Consider the following 21,275-nt stretch of genomic DNA (forward strand, 5'->3'; position numbering starts at 1 on the left):
TTTCTACTCTAAAATTTTAGTTAATAATAAAAAATTATAATAAAAGTATGATATTTTTAATTAATATAAATAAATAAATAATAAAAATATCTAAACAAAATATAATAAAAAAATTAAAATTTTAATAGGAGACTTAATTTAAATATTTAATTTTTTTTAAAATATGAATGATTAAATTAAGGAAATATAAAAAATAAATTTATATTAAATTAAAACAATTTATAAAATATTTTATTAGTCATAATACTGTATACAACTCTTTCATTAACATTTTCATATGATATTTGGCCAATATTTGTTAACATTGAATGCAAACCTTAACTATATATCTCACATTATATATGTATAGAATGGATCCTTCAAGATTATTCAAATGAAAAGGGTAAAAGTTGGACGTATTAGGCAGATGTTATTATTTATCACTTTTATGTAAATGATTTTTTAAAATAGCTTTACTATTAGTTCGGTCAACGATTAAAAATTATTTTAAATAAAAATAAAATTGCATTTTCTAAATACTCAATTTAAACTTTCTATCCTAAAATTTTATTTAATAATTAAGAAGAGAATATAATAAATATATTATTATTTTTACTAATAAAACTTAATTTAAATATTTAATTTTTTTTAAAAAAGAATTATTATAATAAAAAATTAAATTCACACGTATATTAAAATACGGGTAGTAAAAATCCAAAGTGATATAAGAAAAAGAAAGAGTGAAAAGAACCACACACTGTTACCTAAGGATGGGTGTGAATAAACATGCAATGGCTTTATGAGATTACCTAATAAACCGTTTGGAAAATATGTAAAGCCTTAATGAGTCTTAAAAGAGTGAAAAGAACCACTTTTTGGGTAACATCACTCTTCTCTATATATCTCACTCCTTCACCACCCCTTTTCCACACCCTTTTGAGTTTTGAGCACAGCTTCTACAACAATTGGTATCAACATGAATCCTCTGATACAAGGTTGTTGCATCACCCTTTGGGTTGTTGTTGGACTCTCTTCCTTAGCATTTACAAAGTCAGTGGATGTTTCAAAACAGTGCCAATTCCCTGCCATTTTCAACTTTGGTGACTCAAATTCTGACACTGGAGGCCTCTCTGCTGCCTTTGGACAAGCTGGCCCTCCTCATGGAGAGTCCTTCTTCCATCACCCTTCTGGCCGCTACTGTGATGGCCGTCTCATTATTGATTTTATAGGTACTTTCACTTCTCTTTCCTTCTTTCTTGTTCAGTTTTGTCTTTTAAATTTTTGCGGATTTAAGTTTATTTCATTGGCTATAGTTTTGGTTTGGTGTGTCTTGGGTGAATGTGTAGTGTTGGTTTTGTAATTGCATCAATTAATGCTAACAAACATGCTTCATGGTTTTTGATGCGCTTGGTCTTAATGATTAAAATTTTCTAACCAAAGTATGAGATCCCATTTGTGTTAATTTACTTTTTTTAACTTTGGTAAAGAATATTATTGTTTATATGTTGTTCTCCAAATATAGTGTTTTACTAAAGGGTCTCACAAGGAATGGAATCTTTATTATTTATTTATTTTGTTATGGTTTTTATGTGTTTTGAAATGTCCACCGACAGATTGAATGGGTTTTGTCATTACTGATGACAAACAAAATTGGTAAGCTCAACTATGTCTGCTGCTACACGCACTTCAATCCCACCAAATCATGGAACATTATTTATTGTTTAGGTTTTGTTTTGCTTAGGGATTTGTTCATTAAAATTTAAAGTATTCATTTTCATGTATCACGTTGTAGTAACAAATCTTAGAATTTACTAATTTAACCTATTTGATTGATAGAGATTATTTGTTGTTTTAATCCACTCATTATTTGTTCATTTTCAACTATCCTTGCCAAACATCATATCGCAATAGTACTTAATATTTTATACGTAATCTCTAATTTTGTTTCTAAATACATCCTCAACAATCGTAAATTCAAACTTACATATTAAATTTGAGACCTCATTCTTAATTATCATAAAATCATATCATTTTCTCTTTTTTATTTTCTTCTAAAAAGATTTTTTCTGTTCATAGCTTTATTAATCAATAATTAGAATTTTTAACTAAATTAAATATAATAGAATATTGTAAATTTAATGAAGATTAAATCAAATTAAATATTAATATTAGTCATTAACTATAAGATAATTTTAATAATTTCAATAATCAATATCTAAATTTCTTTATTTAACATTAAATATAATATTTATTAAATTTTATTTATTTGAATAAAATTTGATATTTTAAAAGTTTATAACTTTTAATATATAATAACCATTAAAATAATTATATATCGATTAATTTAATTTTGTATCATTGTATGATATTTTAAATTTAATTTTTACATTTTTGTATATATACACGGGTACTGAAACTCGATACTGACTATTTATTTGCAAAGAAAAATAATTACTTTAATTTTTAAGGTTAAGTTTAAACAATTAATAATAATAAAATATTAAAAAATATTTATTATACTTTTATAAATTTAATATAATAAATATTTTTAATAAAAATATTATTTTTAAATATTAAATTCAATTCTAAAAATTGAAGCTAACTAAAATTCGAAATGAAAAGAATTGACTTAAAATATACAACTGAAGATAAGTAAATAATAATTTTTTTTTATAAAAAATAGAAATATGTATATTTTTATAACTTTAATGTAATAAATATATTATTTTTTATTAAAAAAATTATATTTATAAATGCTTAAACTTAAGCCTTAGGTTAAAGTTAAAAAGCCCTTGACATATTTATAACCATAGGAGTGGATGACATTTTGTCATACAATAATTACATTAAAAACACAATTTAATATATTATTAACTCTTGTATCTTTTAATTTGATTGATGGCACTAGTCTATTGTTGAAATTTCCATCTCATGTCAATTAAAAATGTGTTGCAACTGGAGCAATTGGTTAACTTTTTATCTTGACAAATGCTGACTAATTTGAACCTTGATTTTCTCAAATTGTGGATCAAAAGCTAAGAAGCTGGGCCTGCCTTATTTGAATGCATTTCTTGATTCGGTTGGGTCAAATTTTAGACATGGAGCCAACTTTGCAACTGCTGGATCCACCATTAGACCCCAGAATACAACTCTTCATCAAACTGGGGGTTTCAGCCCTTTCTCTTTGGATGTTCAATTCAATCAATTTAGTGATTTCCAGCGCAGAACACAAATTTTTCGCAATAAAGGTAATGACAAAGCATGGATTATATTTTCAATATTTCATATTAGTAGTTTCAGTTAATTCACCTCAATGGGTTATCAACTATTTTTCCTCTTAGGTGGAGTGTATAAAAAATTGTTACCAAAAGCAGAAGATTTTTCTCGCGCATTGTACACATTTGATATTGGTCAGAATGACTTGACATCTGGTTATTTCCACAACATGTCCACGGATCAAGTTAAAGCATATGTTCCTGATGTTTTGGCTCAATTCAAGACCGTAGTCAAGGTAATCCATTTTAGTGTTAGTGATATTTTTTATTTGCTAATAAAATGAGTGTTTGGAAGTGTTTTTAAAATATACTATAACTGCTATAAATCATATTTAGACTCTGACTGGTTTATAGTTGAAAGTCGACCTCAGATGAGATAAAATTTTTTGCTATTGTATTGGTTAATGGTTGAAATTGTAAGAATCGATTCTCGAAAATTAAAAAAAATCGATGCCACAGAAATCAAAATAAATTGTTAACTTATTTCAATAAATTCTCTAGTATAAACTTTTTACAAACTATTCCAATAAGTTTTTAAATCATTTTTTCTCGTAAGTTTGATTTGATAAACTTTCATTGAAAATACTCAAGTTGCTTACACAAGCATTCGAAGTACACAAATTTCTAGTATGTCATGACATGCATGCATGTATTCTGTTTTGTATTGTTAGTATGCGTATGATCATGGAGGAAGATCATTTTGGGTTCACAATACGGGTCCTGTTGGGTGTTTGCCATACATCATGGATCTTCACCCAGTAAAAGCATCTTCACTGGACAAAGCAGGATGTGTAACCCAATATAATGAAGTGGCTCAGTTCTTCAATCGTGAATTAAAAGTTGCTGTGTTTCAACTTAGAAAACAACTTCCCTTGGCTGCCATAACATATGTTGATGTTTATTCAGCCAAGTACTCTCTCATTAGCCAAGCAGGGAAGCATGGTAAACCCTTTGTTGGGGCTTGTTTTGTTCGTGAGAATAATTGCATGGTTAAAATATGAATTTGTTTTCAATTTTTGAGCATTTTTTTCCTTTAGGTCCCTCCAAACTTTTTTCTTTGGTTTGGTCATATATATTTGCAAATGTTTTTATTTTGGTTCTTGTCACTAGGGTGATCTAATAAAAAAAAATTGTGAATTCTTTAAGAACTAAAACAACAAAGAAAAGCTCAAAGGGACCAAAAGCAAAAAACTGCTCAAAAATAGAAACTATTTTCATATTCAAGCCATAATTTTTTGTGCGAAATTAAGAATTTTGTTTGATAAGTGCAGGTTTTAAGGAACCTCTAAGAGCTTGTTGTGGGCACGGTGGGAAGTACAACTACAATGTACACATTGGATGTGGAACTAAGATTAAGATAAATGGCACAGAGATCCTTGTGGGAAAATCATGCAAAGACCCATCAGTTAAAATTAATTGGGATGGTGTTCATTACACTCAGGCTGCAAACAAATGGGTATTCGATAAAATCGTAGATGGTTCATTTTCTGATCCACCTATTCCTTTGAACTTGGCTTGTCATAAGCATATTTGAATGAAAGGATGCTAAACCTTTGTCCTTTCTACCCCCAATAATTTTGTCTTCCACAGAAAATACTCTTAGGTAAAAAAAAGTTACACCTCTCTATTAATTGAGAGAAGTCTCTCTTAGTTGATAGGATTCTATTGGAGGAATAAAATCAAGAACAGAGAGGATTTGAGTCATGCATGGTGTTGAGGGGTGAGTTCACTTGTAATCTTCTCTGATTGAAGATGTTTCATTTCTTTCTTACTGAAATACTTGAGCTATAGTTGTGACTTGTGAGCTTATGTTCCTCTTTTTATATTTCTAGTCATTCACCCTAGCAAGATTTCAATACCTTTTCATTTTTGTATACATTAAAAAATGAAATTAAGTGTAGACCAATTTAAAGCACTAGTATTTGAGAATCATAATACTTTATCCTAATATATTTAAAATACTTTATCCTAATGTATTAATTTGTATTATATTCACTCATCGAGTAGAACATTTTTAGTGTTAAATGCGCTTTTTTCTCCTTTCTATCTTTTTAAGCTAAAGAAAATAAAAACATAATAGAAAGAAAATATTGGGTAGTGTATTTAATACATAAATGTTTTTCTCCTTGCTATCATTACAACGTTCCATATACAAAAATAAAAATCAATAATTATACATCCATTTGGGTGTAATGCAAACTCAAACAAAATAACAAAGTCTAATAATAATAATAAAGCAAGGAGTGGACAAAGAGACTAAAAAACCTAAACCCAAAATCAACATGCAAGATCAAGTGCCAAGAGAGAGTTGTGCAATTTATATTTTTATAGAAATATAAATATTTATTTTTATTCTATTGACAATGACATTTAGAGTAATTAAATTGTGTTTTAGAATAAACCAGGCATAAAACTTAATGTCAGAATTAGACACTTGGGTAAATGCCACCATTTTTTATTTATTTATGATAATAAAAAAAATAAAAACTGAAAATAGAAATTTGGCATGGCCGGCTACAATCAGAAAGAGAAAAGAGAAGCGTGAGTAGAAGGTAGAAGCAGCACTCCCCAACACCAACCTTCAGAAAGAAGAAAGTTTCAACGGGTTCAGAAAATGGTGTTAAATCGCTGACACAAAACAAAACCCAATCAATTAACCCTAAAAATTTTTAAAAATGGAGTCGAGCGTTTTGGAATGCATCGGCGTCGAAATAATCGGAGTAATGTCTCCGGTTTCAGTCTGCATGTTCCTCGTCGTTCTCCTCGTTTACTCTCTCTCCTCGCCGTCAACCACCCCCGACGCCACCATCCGCACCGCTGCAAACCTCGTCTACGCCGAAAACCCCTCCGATTCGGCCGCACAGAAGTTCGAAGGCGCGCTCCTAAACGCCGTCGTTTTCGTCATCCTCATCGCTATAGTCACCTTCCTGCTCGTCCTTCTCTACTACTACAACTGCACCTCCTTCCTCCGCCACTACATGCGCTTCTCTGCTTTCTTCGTTCTTGCTTCCTTGGGTGGATCCATTCTTCTCTCCCTCATTCAACGCTTCTCCATCCCTCTCGATTCCCTCACGTGCTTTCTCATCCTCTTCAATTTCACCGTCGTTGGCGTTCTCTCTGTGTTCGCCGTTGGAATCCCTATTTTGCTTCGTCAGGGTTATATGGTTTGTCTTGGGATAATTGTTGCGGCGTGGTTCACCAAATTGCCGGAGTGGACCACGTGGACATTGCTCGTTGCGCTTGCGGTTTATGATTTGGTGGCGGTTTTGGCCCCCGGTGGTCCCCTCAAGCTGCTTGTTGATTTGGCTTCGAGCAGGAATGAGGAGCTTCCGGCGTTGGTTTACGAGGCTCGTCCCACCATGCCGGTGAACGGCCGTGGCGGGGCTTCGACGTTGGGGTTTTTGGTTGCTGGGGTTTCGGAGTCGGAGAATTCGAGAATTGAGCTTCAGGTGGTGTCTAGGGAGAATGTGGGTCGGAGAAATGAGAATGAGGGTGAATTTCATGGGAATTTTGGCCATGGAGATTCTGTTGCGGGTTTTAGGAATGAGGAGAGTGAGGGTGGGAGGGATGATGAAGGAGAAAGATCGCCGTTGGTAGCGAATCGGTTATCGGATTCGATGATTCAATTTGGTGGAAGGGAGAGTGAGGTTGTTGTTAATGACGAGATGTCTCCACTTGTGGAGATGATTGGGGTTGGGAATGAAGAAGGGGAAGGAATGAGGAGGGGTGGGTTGGAGATTGCTGATAGGGGAATTAAGCTTGGTCTTGGGGACTTCGTTTTCTACAGTGTGCTTGTTGGTAGAGCTGCAATGTATGATCTGATGACAGTGTATGCTTGTTACATCGCCATTATATCGGGACTAGGTTGTACTCTTATGTTGTTGTCAGTGTGCCGCCAAGCTCTGCCTGCGCTTCCTATTTCAATTGCATTGGGTGTTCTTTTCTATTTTTTGACTCGGTTGCTCATGGAACCCTTCATTGTTGGGACAGCCACAAATTTGATGATGTTTTGAACCGGCGTTGATTTTTGAGAGACACAGGCTAGGCTTTAGATGTGTTCTAATGCTTTCCTAGATGAGGAGTTTGTGTGTGGAGCGAAGAGGTAGTACTCCATGCTTCTTGTCACCTTAGTAGTTAGTAGTAACAGACTTGATCTTGTCATCTTATTTTTCTAACAGATAGTGTTGCAACTAATAGTCATCAATCATTTTGAAAAATGCAACCCCCCTCTTTCTTGCCCTTTTCTTCAGATCCTGTAAATTTAAAAATTAACAGAAATAGTTGTGTTGATCCAAATGTCTTCCTTGGCTTTTTGACATACATGAGGTGCGTAGAGGAAATTATTGGTAGCTAAGCGATTGTTGAGAATATCACTTCTACCTGAGTATATTTTTGGATTCTCCATATAATTGTAATCTTCAACCTGCTTCCCTTTTGTGTTTTTTCTATGTTGAATTCTGTCCTTGTTTATGCACATAATAATGGAATTATTCATTTTTATGGTTCAAATTATCAAATATATCTGACAAGCCAAAAAAACAATTCAGAAGACTGTCCCGTGTATGTTAAAACTGTTAATTTGAACTAGGAGGGTAGTGCCGATGGTTGATGGGGTTTATGTGTCATTTACGTTTAGATGTGCATGAACTGAGTGATCTGCATCGTATGCTTGTACTATAATGCAGACAACCACACTTCTGTAACAAATAAATTGTAAGTGTTCACAACTATGCATGTATTTATGCATTGCTATTTGTTAGTCCTATGCAGATATAGACAAGAACTCTGTTTACTAAGATATGATTGATTGAAATCTGGCTGCTGTAACAGGCTGTCTTCTTATGCCATTGAATGTTTGTTTTGCCTCTTTTATATTGCAAAATGGTTTACTTTGTGGAGAATAATTTTGAGTGTACTATGTCATGTCCTCCCTTGTTTTTGTCCTTTGGTTAGAATATTTGCAACTTCCTTTGTTGTAAGGACATATGGCATGCAGATCTGTCCATTTTCTTTCTTCTATTTAATGATCTACCTGTAATTTTCTTAGTAGTCTTTCAATCCGCATAATCTATTTGCAAGTATCCATGCTTCTTGTAAAGCAATCCTCTTCCTGGTGATCCTATTAGATAGTTTAAAAATTCTTTAAGGAACATCAAAGTGTTTCGGTCCTTGTGTGTGCATGAATTGGCTAACCAAGCTTTGTGCGAAAAATAAATCTAGATAGTTATGAGGTAGATAAATCTGTCTGAAGTCTCCTTAACAATCTGGTATCCTTCGTTATTTACCACTTCCCCAGTATCTGCATGTTGCATCTTTGTATAAGTATCACTAGGAGTTTCTGCTGCTTTACCATTAATAACACGTTCTACTTTAGCAAATCTAGTACAGTCAGTAGCGGCTCAAGAGTTTGTAGAGCCTAAAACAAATTTAAAAATAAATTGTTATTATTAGTTGAAAATTACAGTTCATTAAATATTATTTGTAATACCAATAAAAATTTAATAATTAAATTAAATATTTGAATTAAAAACTATTTTTAAATTTATTTTTTTTAATTTTTAAAAGTATATTAAAACTAAAAAAAAAATTTGGGGTGTCTAAAGCCCTTGCGATACTTGCTTACCTGCCTGGGCCTTCGGCCACCCCTGAACACAGTTCCTAGCTTTTTCAAACTTATGAGTTCAGCTTCATCACCACTCATCAATTTAATGCCATGTGCATAGACAATTAGTGCTGCAGTTTTCCTCTTGGCTCAGTGTCTATAGAATAAAGTATGATCATCCTGACTTTGGGCGTATCTGTGTCTCTTTACCACTGCCCCACCCTTTCAAACCATGCTTTAGGCGACTCCTTTATTGCATGATGTATAATGGCCTTCTCTAACCTGCAGATTGTGCCTTCGCTAAATTTATCTTTAAATTTAGGTGGAGGGCTCATAAGCACCTCTTCTTCCAAGTGACCAATTAGAAATGCATTCTTCACATCTAGTTAACTTAAAGCCCAGTTAATGTTTATTCCTAGGAATAGCAGAACTCAGAATTGAGTTAATTTTTGCCAAAAACGAAAAAAGGCAATAGTTACATGAATACCATTGGTCTGTGTAAAACCCTTTGCTACCTGCCATGCCTTGTGCTGTTCTACACTTCCATCTAATAAACAATGGTAACTCAACTATTTCCCAAGTCCTTTTTTCTAAGAGCTTTCATTGCATTACTATCATTTTTCAATTCGATCATCCAGTGAATCTGGGATGTGTCTTCTTGACTCTTGGCCTCAAAACATATTAAAAATTCTAGGATTTGCTTATGGTTACTTGACCGATTTTTGTAGGACCTATGTTTTGAAATGGGATGAAGAGAACATGTTCTTACTCTATTTCTTGACAAGAAATGCTAGCAACACACTAACACTCTTTACTATTGGTTAAAATTTATTAAAAATTACAAAAGTATGAGAGGAAAACAATAATTTGAGAGTGACAAAGAGTGTGATTTACATTCAATAAATTTTAGTCAACAGTGAAGGAATGTGTTAAAGAAAGTGAATTACAGAGTGTGTTACTAACATTCCTCTTTTTCTTATATCTCTAGGAATGTCAATATAAAAAATAGAATTGAAAAGATATTTGTTACTGACAACATCTGGTGTTCAAAACCTGGGTAGTCTGACTGGTCTTGTGTCGGTATGACTGACTGACCTTCATCAATTTCTGTTCCCCTTTGAGTGGAAGCCAGGAGCTCATGATTCGTTGTGATGCTTTGTTCAGCATATTATCTTCAATTTCTTGGAACATGGTTTTTCTGATCAAAACTTGAACATTGGTACTTCTCCGTCTATGCGCACCTGTTTTCTTCTGACACATTCTGACCACCTCTTTTAAGTGATACTGTGCACTTTCTTTTTCACATATTTTGCTTCTTGACTTTTGTCATTAGCTTGTTAATTATGCCATAGATTGATGTTTATTGTGTGTCTGGACAATGAATTTTGTTTTACAAATGTATCTTTTTGTAAAAATTTTTATAGCATTTTTGTGTAGAGTAAATCGTTTATCTTGTATCCACCATCTTCAGTATAGTAGCCAACCTACGTATTGACTTTGGGATTGGCTATTTTAGATTGACAACTACGGTTGCTTCCAAAAGTAATTTGAAACTTTGAATTTCGAAAAATTCCATTTATGAAAATATTTCATGGAGAAAATATTCATGCTCATATTGATTTTATTTTTATACACCTTATATTGATTATTCTGAAGCTTCACATGTTTGAGTTCTGTTGAAGCTTGCTACATGCGAAATTGCGAAACAGTATGTTTGATTATAGTGACACAGGGAATAAATGGGATGTATGGCGATTCTTGTATTTAATATGATATTCCTAACTCATCAAATGTTCAGCCCCTGAACATCACAATAGAGAGTCGCCAGGGATGATGGAGGATGGATAGGTTATAAATATATGATCAGGACATGAAATAGAACTACTAGCGCCTGGTTCACGCAATGCAATAGAGTAATAGATGTAAAAGTTTTTACTGGCAACGTTTCAGCCATGTGCGTTACTTTAGTAAGAATATGATCATGTTAAACATTTCTTAGATTAATGTGATAGCATGCTTGATTTCGGGCTTATTTTTAACATTATTAGTTATAGTTTTCTCATTAAATTTACATTTGCAAGTTTTTTATTGTTTATTTTGACCGTTATTAGTTATAGCTTCCCTCGTTATACTTACATTTTTTAACCGTGTTTTATGTCGTGAACATACATTTGTTGCTTAAAATAATGAGGTGATTTTACATTACTCTGTTACCATTTTTTCCTCTTTGAACCCATTTGAAATTCAAATCCCAAAAATTAACGTCATTTGCACAATACCAATTCTTATAGCTCGGTTATTTTAAAATTGAGAAGGAGGGTTCCAATCGACGATCATCCACCAAAACTATTAGCTTATTTTCTGTTAACAATTAACATTTTTTTTGGTCAACTGTGAACACATTATTTGAATACCCAAACGCGACCTTAATTCTACATGCGTCAAGAAGATGCACATGGATTATGCCACGTAAGAGTCCACCAGACTGACAAGTGTACGTATACAAAAGAACATGAAGGGAGCTTTGTCCATTTCATCCATTCATTAAAATATTAACACATCTAATGGGAGGGATTCATTTGGGCAAATGCAAAAGTCAAGATGAAGCTCAAGATCAAGATCGTCAAGACCTAGGTCATACGCCACCTTAATTTCCCTATAATTCTATCACTGGCTTTGATTTTGTTTCCAAATGCAGAAGTTAAGATCAAGCTCCTCAGCCGAGGAGGTTGCCGGAAGCATAGACACTCTGTCGGAGATTCTTCTCCGACTACCGGCGAAATCCCTTCTCCAATTAAAGTGCGTGTGCAAGCAGTGGCTAACCCTCATCTCCGACCCAAACTTCTGCCACTCTCACTCCCTCCACAACTCTACCCCTTGCGCCCTTCTTCTCTCTTACTCCCACAACCTCTACGTCCTCCCTTTGACCCCAACCTCCCCCACACGCCTTCTCAGCCTTGATTTCCTCAACCGCCCTCACCTTTCCGTTGTTCGCTCCTGCAACGGCCTTCTCCTCTGCCACTCCAACTCCACCTACTTCGTCTGCAACCCAACTACCAGAAAGTTCCACACTCTCACTCTCCCTTCCCCGCACCAACCGCGCGCTCTTTATCTCGCTTTCGACCCTTCCACATCGCCACACTATCAACTCCTTTCACTTCAAACACTCCATAGCCAAAATTCCCACCAAGTCCCTTGCGTCTTCCACGTGTACTCCTCCAAGACCCGTTCCTGGACCCACCCCCAAGCTTCTTTCACTGCCCCATCCGAAATCATTACTGCTTCTGGGGTTTATTGCAAGGGTGCCATTCATTGGTGCAACGATGCTGATAGTTCTCTTTACTTTAACATCGATGACATGTCCCTCAGATATTGGCCTATGCCTCTGTCTGATTATGAATGGTGTAATCGACGAGTTGACTATTTTGGACAATGTGGGGGGCGTTTGCATTTGATAATTAGTATCATTAATCAACCTTTGGAGTTCCATGTTTACGAGGGAAAGCAAGATTACTCGGCTTGGTTATTGAAACACCATGTTGATGTTAATCCCATGAGAGTTGAATTTCCAGAGTTACGTTGGGGTTGGGCAAATTGGGCCCTTCCCTTTTATATTGCTTGCCCTGTAGAAGAAGAAAAGTCGATGTTGATATTGCTTCTTGGTGGAACTGTCCTATCGTATTGTCCTTGGAATCGAACTTGGAGAAGAGCGTGCGAGTTTTGGCCGGGTATGACCATTTATGATGCCATGGCTGTTTATATGTTGGGTCCTGTCTTTCAATATTTTGAAAACTTTTCTTCTCTTCAAACTTAGTGTGTTAACTTTTAGGAATTTAAGTCTTTGATTTCAAATTTAACGACACAGTTTTATTACACTGATTTTCTTGAAAAATGAAACTCCTAAATACATGAAATGAAAATTTGGCCATTAAATTTAAAATTAATGGCTTAAATTCAGCCAAAGTCACTAGCTACCTAAAGGTGTAGAGAATCCAAACTTTCAATGGGGGTGAATCCGTTTTGTTGGCAGAATATCTTGATTCTTGGATCTCTGATTTTTGGTTGGGTGCTGGTTTTTAAAACGTATCTTTGTTGGTTATACATGTGGATAAATATATTGACTACAAAGTATATATATATAGATTTAGATTTGATTAGACGCCACTGCATCTATAAAATATTCATATGTTGATATCATACTATATGATGTTTTGGTGGATAATTTAGAAACTACAGTTGTAATAAATCTGCTTTTAGAAAATACTGTAGAAACGAAATGGTCAGCTAGTGAGATAATGAAAAAAATATTTTTTTTAACATGTGTTTAAGGATACAATAAAAAACTAAATATTAAATTTTATTAAAAGTTGTAACATTTAAGTTATTAATGCATTGAATTTTGTAATGTCTTACTATTTCATTTCTGAGAAATAGTCTTTGAAGTTAAGGTTGTGAGACAATAAATTATCTTCGTTTTTATTAAAAATATTATAAAATTTCTAAAAAAAATTTTACTTTAAAATTATAAAATGACTATTATTTTTTTTTGGCTAAAAGAATATTTTTAAAAAAAATTATTTTTATTATGTGTCTTTAGTCATATTTTAAAAAAACTGAATAAAAAAAATATGATTGTTTGAAAACTCTACCTACCCTAATGATAGATGGTTTCAAGGTGATTCTAATTTGTTCTTTGGTAGGGGCAACCCAAAAATATAGTTGTTTCATCAAATAACCAAACGCTACTAAATATGACATTTTGTCAATAATGATTTACAGTAATAAAGACAGCAGAAAATAGTTATATTTATTAGTATGGTAAATGGAATGTAAAAAACAAAAAAATAAATATATATATATATATATATATATATTTATTGAAAATATAACTAATTTTTTTTTAATCTGGTGATTTATTCTTTTTATAAGATATAAAAAGGACCGGAAGGATCAAAGTCTATTGCAAATCTAATTGCACACTTGTATAAAACGTGGCATGCCATGCTTGTGTTTTTGCAAGTGATAATGAATGTAAAGCACGATTTTTGAGACACTTTAATGGAGTTATATGAAAACAAATTTTTCATATATTTTAAACCCAAATCCAAACAAGCCATGAGTATATTCAATTTTTATCGATTTCAAACTTTTCAATGCATTAACTATGCGTGTTTTATTTTTTCTTCATTATCATTGTACTGTTTCTTTCCTTTTCTTGTACTAAATTTTCTATTAGGTTGTTTTCTATGTTGACTTCAAGCTAATAGTTTAATTATATTAGAGTTATTTTTCTTTTTCATTTTTGGATTTTTATGTATTTAAAATTACATCCAATACTTAATATCATTATGCATATATGTTAAAATATTTTATTTTTTATTTTTGATCTTGTTTCACGAAATTTTTACTCTAAATCACACCTAAAAAAAAAACATTTGAGTTATCTTTTGTTTTGGCATTTTATTCTTACGAACTGGTTAGTCAAATTAGTTGAATCGAGAACTGGCCATATGACCATTATAAATGAAACTCAAAATCGGATGCATACAAAATTAGTCAATAATCAATTGAAGCGGTTAAAAATTGGTCAAATCAATAAGAATTAGTGGTTTAATGATCGTAATTAGTTGATAATCAACTGAACGAGTAGAATGACAAGATAGGGCACAACATGCACAAGGATGACAATAATGCTATTTAATGTTGGATATTGACGACAACAACATGTTTTCAAAGTGTTTTTAGAGAAAGAAGTGAGAAACACAAAGTTTGATGTTAATAGAGTATTTAGTAGTGAGAGGGAAATTAAGTTACATTCATTACACTTACACATACTTGCCCATGCCAAGTAGTGAAGTGCAACCCTAGAACAATTCACATCTATTTTATGGGCTTGGGCCATATAACTACTACGTGTTAACCACAAAAAAAAAAACAATTTGCAAAGCATATTTTCTTATTCAAACCACTTTGTTTTTTTATTTTGGAAATTTAATTTCTAAAAATATATTCAATATGTTTTAAAAATTAATTTTCAAAATTCATTTATAAGTCACTTACAAATTATTAAATTTTCAAATAATTTATATTAAACATACTTTTTAAAATTTAAATTAAAAAGTATGCGAATAACAATAATATATGGTGCAAAAAGCAATTACTTGCATGTTATTATATAGCAATGAGTTAACTTTTTCTTAACTTGAGTTTATGTTCATAGATTGAGCTTATTGTACCAGAAATTTGGGCACCATATAGTCTTTTATGGTCTTCTCTCAGTTTTTTTTGTGTAGCCAACCATCAGTGATTGTCTTGTCTCAATTTTTACCTAAAAAAGACTTGAGTAATAACAAAATATTTGAGCATTTATAAAACTTCATTTGTAATTTAGATAGTATAATATTTTTTAAAAATGTTTATTATTATTTCATTAACTATTATTATACAATTCCGAATACGTATATTATTTTTTATTATTTATGATTAAAATATATTTAATAATATTTTTTGATTGTATTTTAATCACAATTATACTAAATTTTACAATAGTAATAATATAAGTAATGTAAAAGTTAGTAGGTTAATAAAAAATGTTAATAGTTGATTTTATAAAAAAATTGAAAAAATCTAAAATTTGTAGTTGAGTTATAATATGTTTAAATTATATAATTGAAAATTTTTAATTTTTGAATAATATTAAATCAATGAATAAATTCATTGTCTCATTATTATTAGTAATTTTTATCATAATTAAGTTCCACGTATGCAAGAAGAATAAAAGTATGGTTATTTTATACTAGAATAATAAAATATATGAAAAAAATGATAGTATAACTTTTGAAAAGAATAAAAAAATTATTAAGATAAAACGTAAGATTACTCCTAAGTTGTTTAAAAGAATGATCTATACAAAATTAAAACTTTTTACTAGTTACATAATTTCTAAATTGATTTTACCAATTTTAATTGATGTAAGTGATGAACAACACAAAAATTTGGATATATATAATGATAAAAGACATTAATTTTTTAGTAAATGCATGTAAACAACCACAGTAAAAAAATATAATTAAGTTATATGTAGATGTTGTAATTTCTTATGTTGTTATATAACTGTTTGTATTAATTAGGATCAAATTATAAAATCTAATATGTGATAAAGATGATTTCATATGATAAATTAAACTTTAAGTCCTAACTTCAAATATAATAAATTTAAAAATATATTATACTAAATATCATCTATTGGATTATTTATCATTAATCATTCTCCCTGACAACCATTTATCAAAAACAAATTTATTTTCACATTAAAAATAATTATTTTCATTAAAAAATTAACGTAACCTAATTTCATTGAAATAAAAAATTTAATTACTGAAACATACTGAAAATTATACAAATTTTTCTCAATTATCAAATTTATTTAACATTTCAATAATTTCAATTCTACATTATTCACTTTTTAGTTACTTTTAACATTGTTTAAGGTAAATCAACGCACAAGGCACAACCACTTCCTCTTTATTCTTCTTCACAAATTTCGTTCAACAACCACCTTCTCTTAAAATTTTATACTATTACAAAACTGAATTAATACAAAATTACATTTAAAGTAAAAATAAAAAAAATAAAAATTCTTCCTACTTATGCAATGCCATCAACAACTTGGCTAAGACAAAGCAACTGAAAGAGGGAAAAGCATATGGATTTTATTTTTTTCAGCAAACTTGAGCCCAAAATCAAAGATGAAGAGGAAGAATGAAGATGAAAGGGGAGTGAAAGGTTGGAGCTGCAACGTGACCCTTCAGGGAGTTGCCATGTGGACCAATCGCTGCAAGTATAAGTATTGTTATCGTCTTTGACACAGTAGACATATTCAAGATGTTGCCATATTCCTAATCGTTGACGTAATTTTTTGTTTTCTAAATATTTTTGTCATTTTTTGTGTAATACATGTGTCAGCCAACATAAATGTCGGCATTTATGGGGTTGATATTAATTTTTTAAAAATAAAAAAATTCTCATATATATATATATATACATTTTTTTTATTTATAAAAGTCTCATTTTAGTAAGGTGTTTTTAATTTTACCCTAACTAGCTAAAAGAACCCCCACAATTGTGTAATATATTTTGACTATTCACATTACATCAAAATCATTTGTTATATTTATAAATTGTTTAAAATAAATAACCCATTTTTAATCACTTTATTAATATAATATTTCTTAAAGAAAATGCAAACAATTCATTTGAAATTGTGGGTAATTTTGATTTTCACAGTATTCTAAAGAGTTTCACCTTTAAATTTTACTTTGATTAATTATTATGTTTAATAGTTTATGTATAAGAGACATATAAATTTATTTTTGTATATAGTTAAGATTATAATTATTCTAATTGAGTTTAACAATCTATTTTAATTATATAAAAGAGATTTACCCTATCTAATTGAAATGAATCCTATTTACAATTACAATTATGCACGGAATGAACACAGCACTAAACTAGATTACAAGAACAGAGACGAGACGAGAGCTTGATCGGAAAGGTGAAGAGAAAGGTGTGGCAGAAGAAGTTGTTGGATTTCCGAGGATGTCTTCGCTTCCAGACGAACTGTGGCGGCGAATTCTGGAAATGGGAGTGGAAAGTGGGGATTTGAGTTACAAGGAACTCTGCTGCGTCTCCATCTCATGCCGCCGCTTCCATCGCCTCTCCTCCGAAGATTCTCTCTGGAACCGCCTTATCTCTTCCCACTTTCCTCAAACCAAACCACTCCTCCTTTCTCCCCCTTCTTCTAAATCCCTTTATAAATTAAGGTTTTCATCTTTTTCGATCTCCCAAACACCCTCTCTGGCGTTTTTGTTCTATTTTGTTATCTGGGTACTTGTAAAGTTCTGATTTTTATTTGTTTGTTGAATTTTTGGGTGGGTGAGGTTCGAGAGAGACAAGGAGAGGAGAATAGCGGCTCATAGGAGGGTTCTATTCAGAAAGCAGAGCCAGATTTCCGAACATGCTAGAAGGCTCAGAGATATTGAGACACGTGTGGCTCATGAAACCATCAAAGCCAAAGAAACTGCTCAAGAGTTATATAATTTGCGTAGGGTCAGGTACTTCACCTATTTAATCATTTATCATTCACACAAATTAAAAAAAAAAAAAAACACTCTTTTTCGCCCTATCAGTTCAAGTTGAATGAACGCTATGCTATCTTTTTGGTGCTTTGTATGCTTTAAAGTTATGATAATCGTATGATCTTTCTTTGCTTTTATCATAGAAAGGGGAACGGGTGGATTGGATTTTTCACTTCCTATGTAGCTTCTAGTTAATGTTGCACTTGTTAAGTTAGAATTATACCCTGCATTTATTAACTATTGTATTGTATCAATTCTTAATTTGTACTATTGCTTCTTTTTGTTGTGTTTTCTATGGGTCCTTAGTCTTTATTTATTAGCATTGGTATCCTTAGAGTGAATTTTGCCCTGTTGATAAGGTTTTGTGATTGGTTTTTGCAGACAAGCCTCTGTATCTTTGAATGTGTGGCAACCGGAGGTTGTCCGGGGTAGGCAAAGACAGATGGTGGAGCAATGTGATGTACCTGCAGAATTTCGGATACGTGCAGTTGAGATGGAACTCATGCTCTGTAAGCAACAGATTGTGGGGTTGGAGAAGTCCTATGTAAGTGTTGATATTTCCATATGACATTTAAAGGTTCGATGGCTTGTTACTTACACAAAATTGTACCAGAAAGATGAAAAGCGCAGGCTTAAGATTGCAAAAGAAGAGTTGGCATCAATGAATTATCATCCTGTCCAGCAGCACACCCCTTTGAGTGGAGGGGAGAATGAACACAATGTTAAGCGGAAGAAGTTGAAAATTTGTAATAGCTGTAAGGCTTTCATTTTAATTCCCGCAATAATATCTGTATACAAAATCTAAACTATTGGTTGCTCAAGAATGCTTTTTATCCCCCGGCTTTTGGCTCTTGACTTGCATCTTTTAGTCTGTTAAATTTCATTTGTAAATAATGCCTTTGTTCCTTAGTTGTTGTTAGCATAGCAATTGTTGTCAATATGCAATTACGATATTGGAATTGCCCACCCTTTTGGTTTTTTTATCTTAATGTTCAGTTTGCATGCAAAACTAGTAATGAGATGTTTTTCTCTTGATTGTTTGGTGCAAGAAAAGCAATAAAAAATGGCATAGATGGATATGCATTATGCAATAAGTACATAATTATGTCATTTTCCATGTTACAAACAAACATTATGGTTCGGATTTGTCGGTGAGGTGCTGATCAACTGTCTATTGCAAATTGATTAGCTTTCTGTAAAGAAGAGTAGCCTTCATAGGATTCTTTACATATTAAAAACCGTATATCTTGTATCAGTAATTGATGTGTTTATTGTGAGGCTTAGGGGTCATCACAAGTGTACTGTCTTTGGCATTATCATTTTCCAACAATATACATAAGCAGAGGGGAACGTTTTACTTGTCTAAATTTGATGTTGATGCAACACAATTTATACTTTTTACTCTCTTCGTGATTTGTGGATCTTGATTTAAACACCTGCATTGTCTGTCTTTAATTTCAGCAATTGGTTTTTGATAAAACACAATGACCGCACTTGATTTATGTAACCAACTCCACGAGTGGGAAAAGCCTTTGGTTAATCTTTTCTTCATCCATGATTATAGATATCATAATGTAACTAGTTGATTACAAAAATTGATTCCTTCATTTTGTGCATTTTATTTGGAACTTGTAAGTTGAAAGCACTTGCATTGTCTATCTTTCATTTCAACAAGTATATTATATGTTTTGGCAGGAAGACATTGCATCGGATGATGAGTTGAAGTTATGGGAAGACGAAATTTGCTGTTCTTTCTTCCATTGAAAAGTTGTTCCTGCCGCGAAGACTGACTGTGTGAATCCTCTGATCATTGTGGATAGGATTAAGTAGCAATAAGGATAATGAAAACCTGATGAGCTAGAAACTTAATGAAAAGGGTCTTAGAATCATTATGTGTTACTTAAAGAGTTCAGATAGCCACTTGATCACTCTCTTTGGACTTGGTGGAAACCTTGTGAGCTAGAGGGAAGCATGATCATCATAGGACGGGGCAAGTTGTATACTCAATATATTTTGTTAGACCTTGATGTTCTGCCAATTGTCGTTTTCTTCTGGTTTCTCAGATTGAGAATTTATGATTACTTACTGCATCCGTATCCTCCATTGAAGGAAAAATTCATTAAAAAGCATTAATAGTTATTAGTTGGCATAGATAGTGTTTTTATTCTGCGTATATTTTATTGGACCTAATCTACTGTGTCTTAAGTGTACACGTCTAGTATTGTTGAGAGCCTTTATTTTACTATTATATTTATGTACTTTTTACGTAGCTTGTAAAAAACTGGGTGTTAAGGTTTGTTGCAGGAAGTGTTAGATTGTGTCAGTTTTCCATGTTTACTAAGGTACAACAACCAAGGCTGCAAATTGTCTCACGAGTACAGATGATAGATGGTGTTTGTACATTTAAATATAAGCACTTAAGCAGTATTGTACCACAATGCACGCCCCCTTATGTTATAAGGTACCAATGAGATGTATTAGGGATAACCAACCAGCAGGGTAGGTCATCTTTTAATATTTGGGTTTTAACTTTGCCCTTGGGTTAGACTTGATTTTAGGTATTCAAAAACAGTGAAATTTTTTTAAATTAAAAGTGTAATAAATATTTTTTTTACTAATATTAAAAAGATATCAAATTTAACTTTTAAAGCTGAGTTTAAGTATTTTAAAGTAATACATTTTTATGAAAAAAAATATTTATCACACCTTTGCATAATTTTATTATTTTTGAACCTTTAAACTTAGTTTTAAAGGTTAAAGTTAACAAAATTTATAAAAGTTAACTATTTTTATATGCTTAAGTTTTATTTTGTTAAATTTGTTTAATGTTTTTTTTATAAAGAGAAAGAGTTAATAAATTTTTTTAACATTTTTAATGATTGATCAAGTTTTTAAAATGTTAAAGTAATTTTAAAAAAATGATTGATTTGAAAGATAAGTATTTTGATATTTTAAAAAATAAGTCAACCAGGTAAAGTGTGTAGCAGAGTGTATTATTAGTGCATCTTTTATATCAATTGTGACTTAGTTCTTATTTTGTCTGTATCTAAAGCTTTGCTTTATTGTCCCCATCATCCCTGTTGTTGTTTCTTGCTTTGCATTACATCGCTATGATTCTTCCCCTTAACGACTCATTTTGGAACAATTGAGGAGTGTTCTGAAGTCAAATAGGACCGTTTAGCCGTTACATTGCAGATTTTGATTTACTTTTTCATGGATCCATGCACTTTACAAATATTGATGTTGTACCCCTTTTCATTCATTTTTATTTTACGATTAAAT

At 31.9% G+C, this 21,275-nt stretch overlaps 4 protein-coding genes across 5 annotated transcripts; all 4 read left to right on the forward strand.

Annotated features, from left to right (window-relative positions):
- Positions 1–955: 955 nt before the first annotated feature.
- On the forward strand, positions 956–5,024 carry LOC113863159 (GDSL esterase/lipase At3g26430-like). Its single transcript, XM_027496619.1, has 5 exons — positions 956–1,208; positions 3,015–3,227; positions 3,321–3,490; positions 3,926–4,196; positions 4,526–5,024. Exons 1-5 carry the CDS (start codon positions 956–958, stop codon positions 4,786–4,788), a joined length of 1,170 nt encoding a protein of 389 aa, XP_027352420.1. The 3' UTR covers positions 4,789–5,024.
- Positions 5,025–5,784: 760 nt separating this feature from the next.
- Positions 5,785–7,751, forward strand: LOC113863170 (presenilin-like protein At1g08700). The gene has a single exon (XM_027496636.1). It carries the CDS (start codon positions 5,930–5,932, stop codon positions 7,265–7,267), a length of 1,338 nt encoding a protein of 445 aa, XP_027352437.1. The 5' UTR covers positions 5,785–5,929; the 3' UTR covers positions 7,268–7,751.
- A 3,692-nt stretch (positions 7,752–11,443) lies between these two features.
- On the forward strand, positions 11,444–13,463 carry LOC113863337 (F-box protein At5g07610-like). The gene has a single exon (XM_027496889.1). It carries the CDS (start codon positions 11,549–11,551, stop codon positions 12,668–12,670), a length of 1,122 nt encoding a protein of 373 aa, XP_027352690.1. The 5' UTR covers positions 11,444–11,548; the 3' UTR covers positions 12,671–13,463.
- Positions 13,464–17,356: 3,893 nt separating this feature from the next.
- On the forward strand, positions 17,357–19,835 carry LOC113863090 (F-box protein SKIP24). Of its 2 annotated transcripts, XM_027496508.1 has the most exons (5): positions 17,357–17,678; positions 17,796–17,969; positions 18,375–18,537; positions 18,607–18,748; positions 19,689–19,835. In XM_027496508.1, coding segments are annotated over exons 1-5 (705 nt in total). In that variant the 5' UTR covers positions 17,357–17,454; the 3' UTR covers positions 19,691–19,835. The 2 variants fall into 2 exon arrangements, 1 of the variants encoding a protein (XP_027352309.1); XR_003504516.1 differs by having other exon boundaries at positions 18,375–18,748; positions 19,693–19,835.
- The last annotated feature ends 1,440 nt before the right edge of the window (positions 19,836–21,275 follow it).

Source organism: Abrus precatorius, unplaced genomic scaffold (genome assembly GCF_003935025.1).
Source record: "Abrus precatorius isolate BTA unplaced genomic scaffold, Abrus_2018 Scaffold3, whole genome shotgun sequence".
In the NCBI taxonomy this organism is placed as follows: domain Eukaryota; kingdom Viridiplantae; phylum Streptophyta; class Magnoliopsida; order Fabales; family Fabaceae; genus Abrus; species Abrus precatorius.

Bases quoted from the DNA above. Each gene is read 5' to 3' on its own strand.
- LOC113863159 (XM_027496619.1), top strand. From the start codon at position 956: ATGAATCCTCTGATACAAGGTTGTTGCATCACCCTTTGGGTTGTTGTT. The intron at 3,491-3,925 runs GTAATCCATTTT...TTGTATTGTTAG, and splicing joins AATTCAAGACCGTAGTCAAG to TATGCGTATGATCATGGAGG. The intron at 4,197-4,525 runs GTAAACCCTTTG...TGATAAGTGCAG, and splicing joins TAGCCAAGCAGGGAAGCATG to GTTTTAAGGAACCTCTAAGA.
- LOC113863170 (XM_027496636.1), top strand. From the start codon at position 5,930: ATGGAGTCGAGCGTTTTGGAATGCATCGGCGTCGAAATAATCGGAGTA.
- LOC113863337 (XM_027496889.1), top strand. From the start codon at position 11,549: ATGCAGAAGTTAAGATCAAGCTCCTCAGCCGAGGAGGTTGCCGGAAGC.
- LOC113863090 (XM_027496508.1), top strand. From the start codon at position 17,455: ATGTCTTCGCTTCCAGACGAACTGTGGCGGCGAATTCTGGAAATGGGA. The intron at 17,679-17,795 runs GTTTTCATCTTT...TGGGTGGGTGAG, and splicing joins AAATCCCTTTATAAATTAAG to GTTCGAGAGAGACAAGGAGA. The intron at 18,538-18,606 runs GTAAGTGTTGAT...AAATTGTACCAG, and splicing joins TGGGGTTGGAGAAGTCCTAT to AAAGATGAAAAGCGCAGGCT.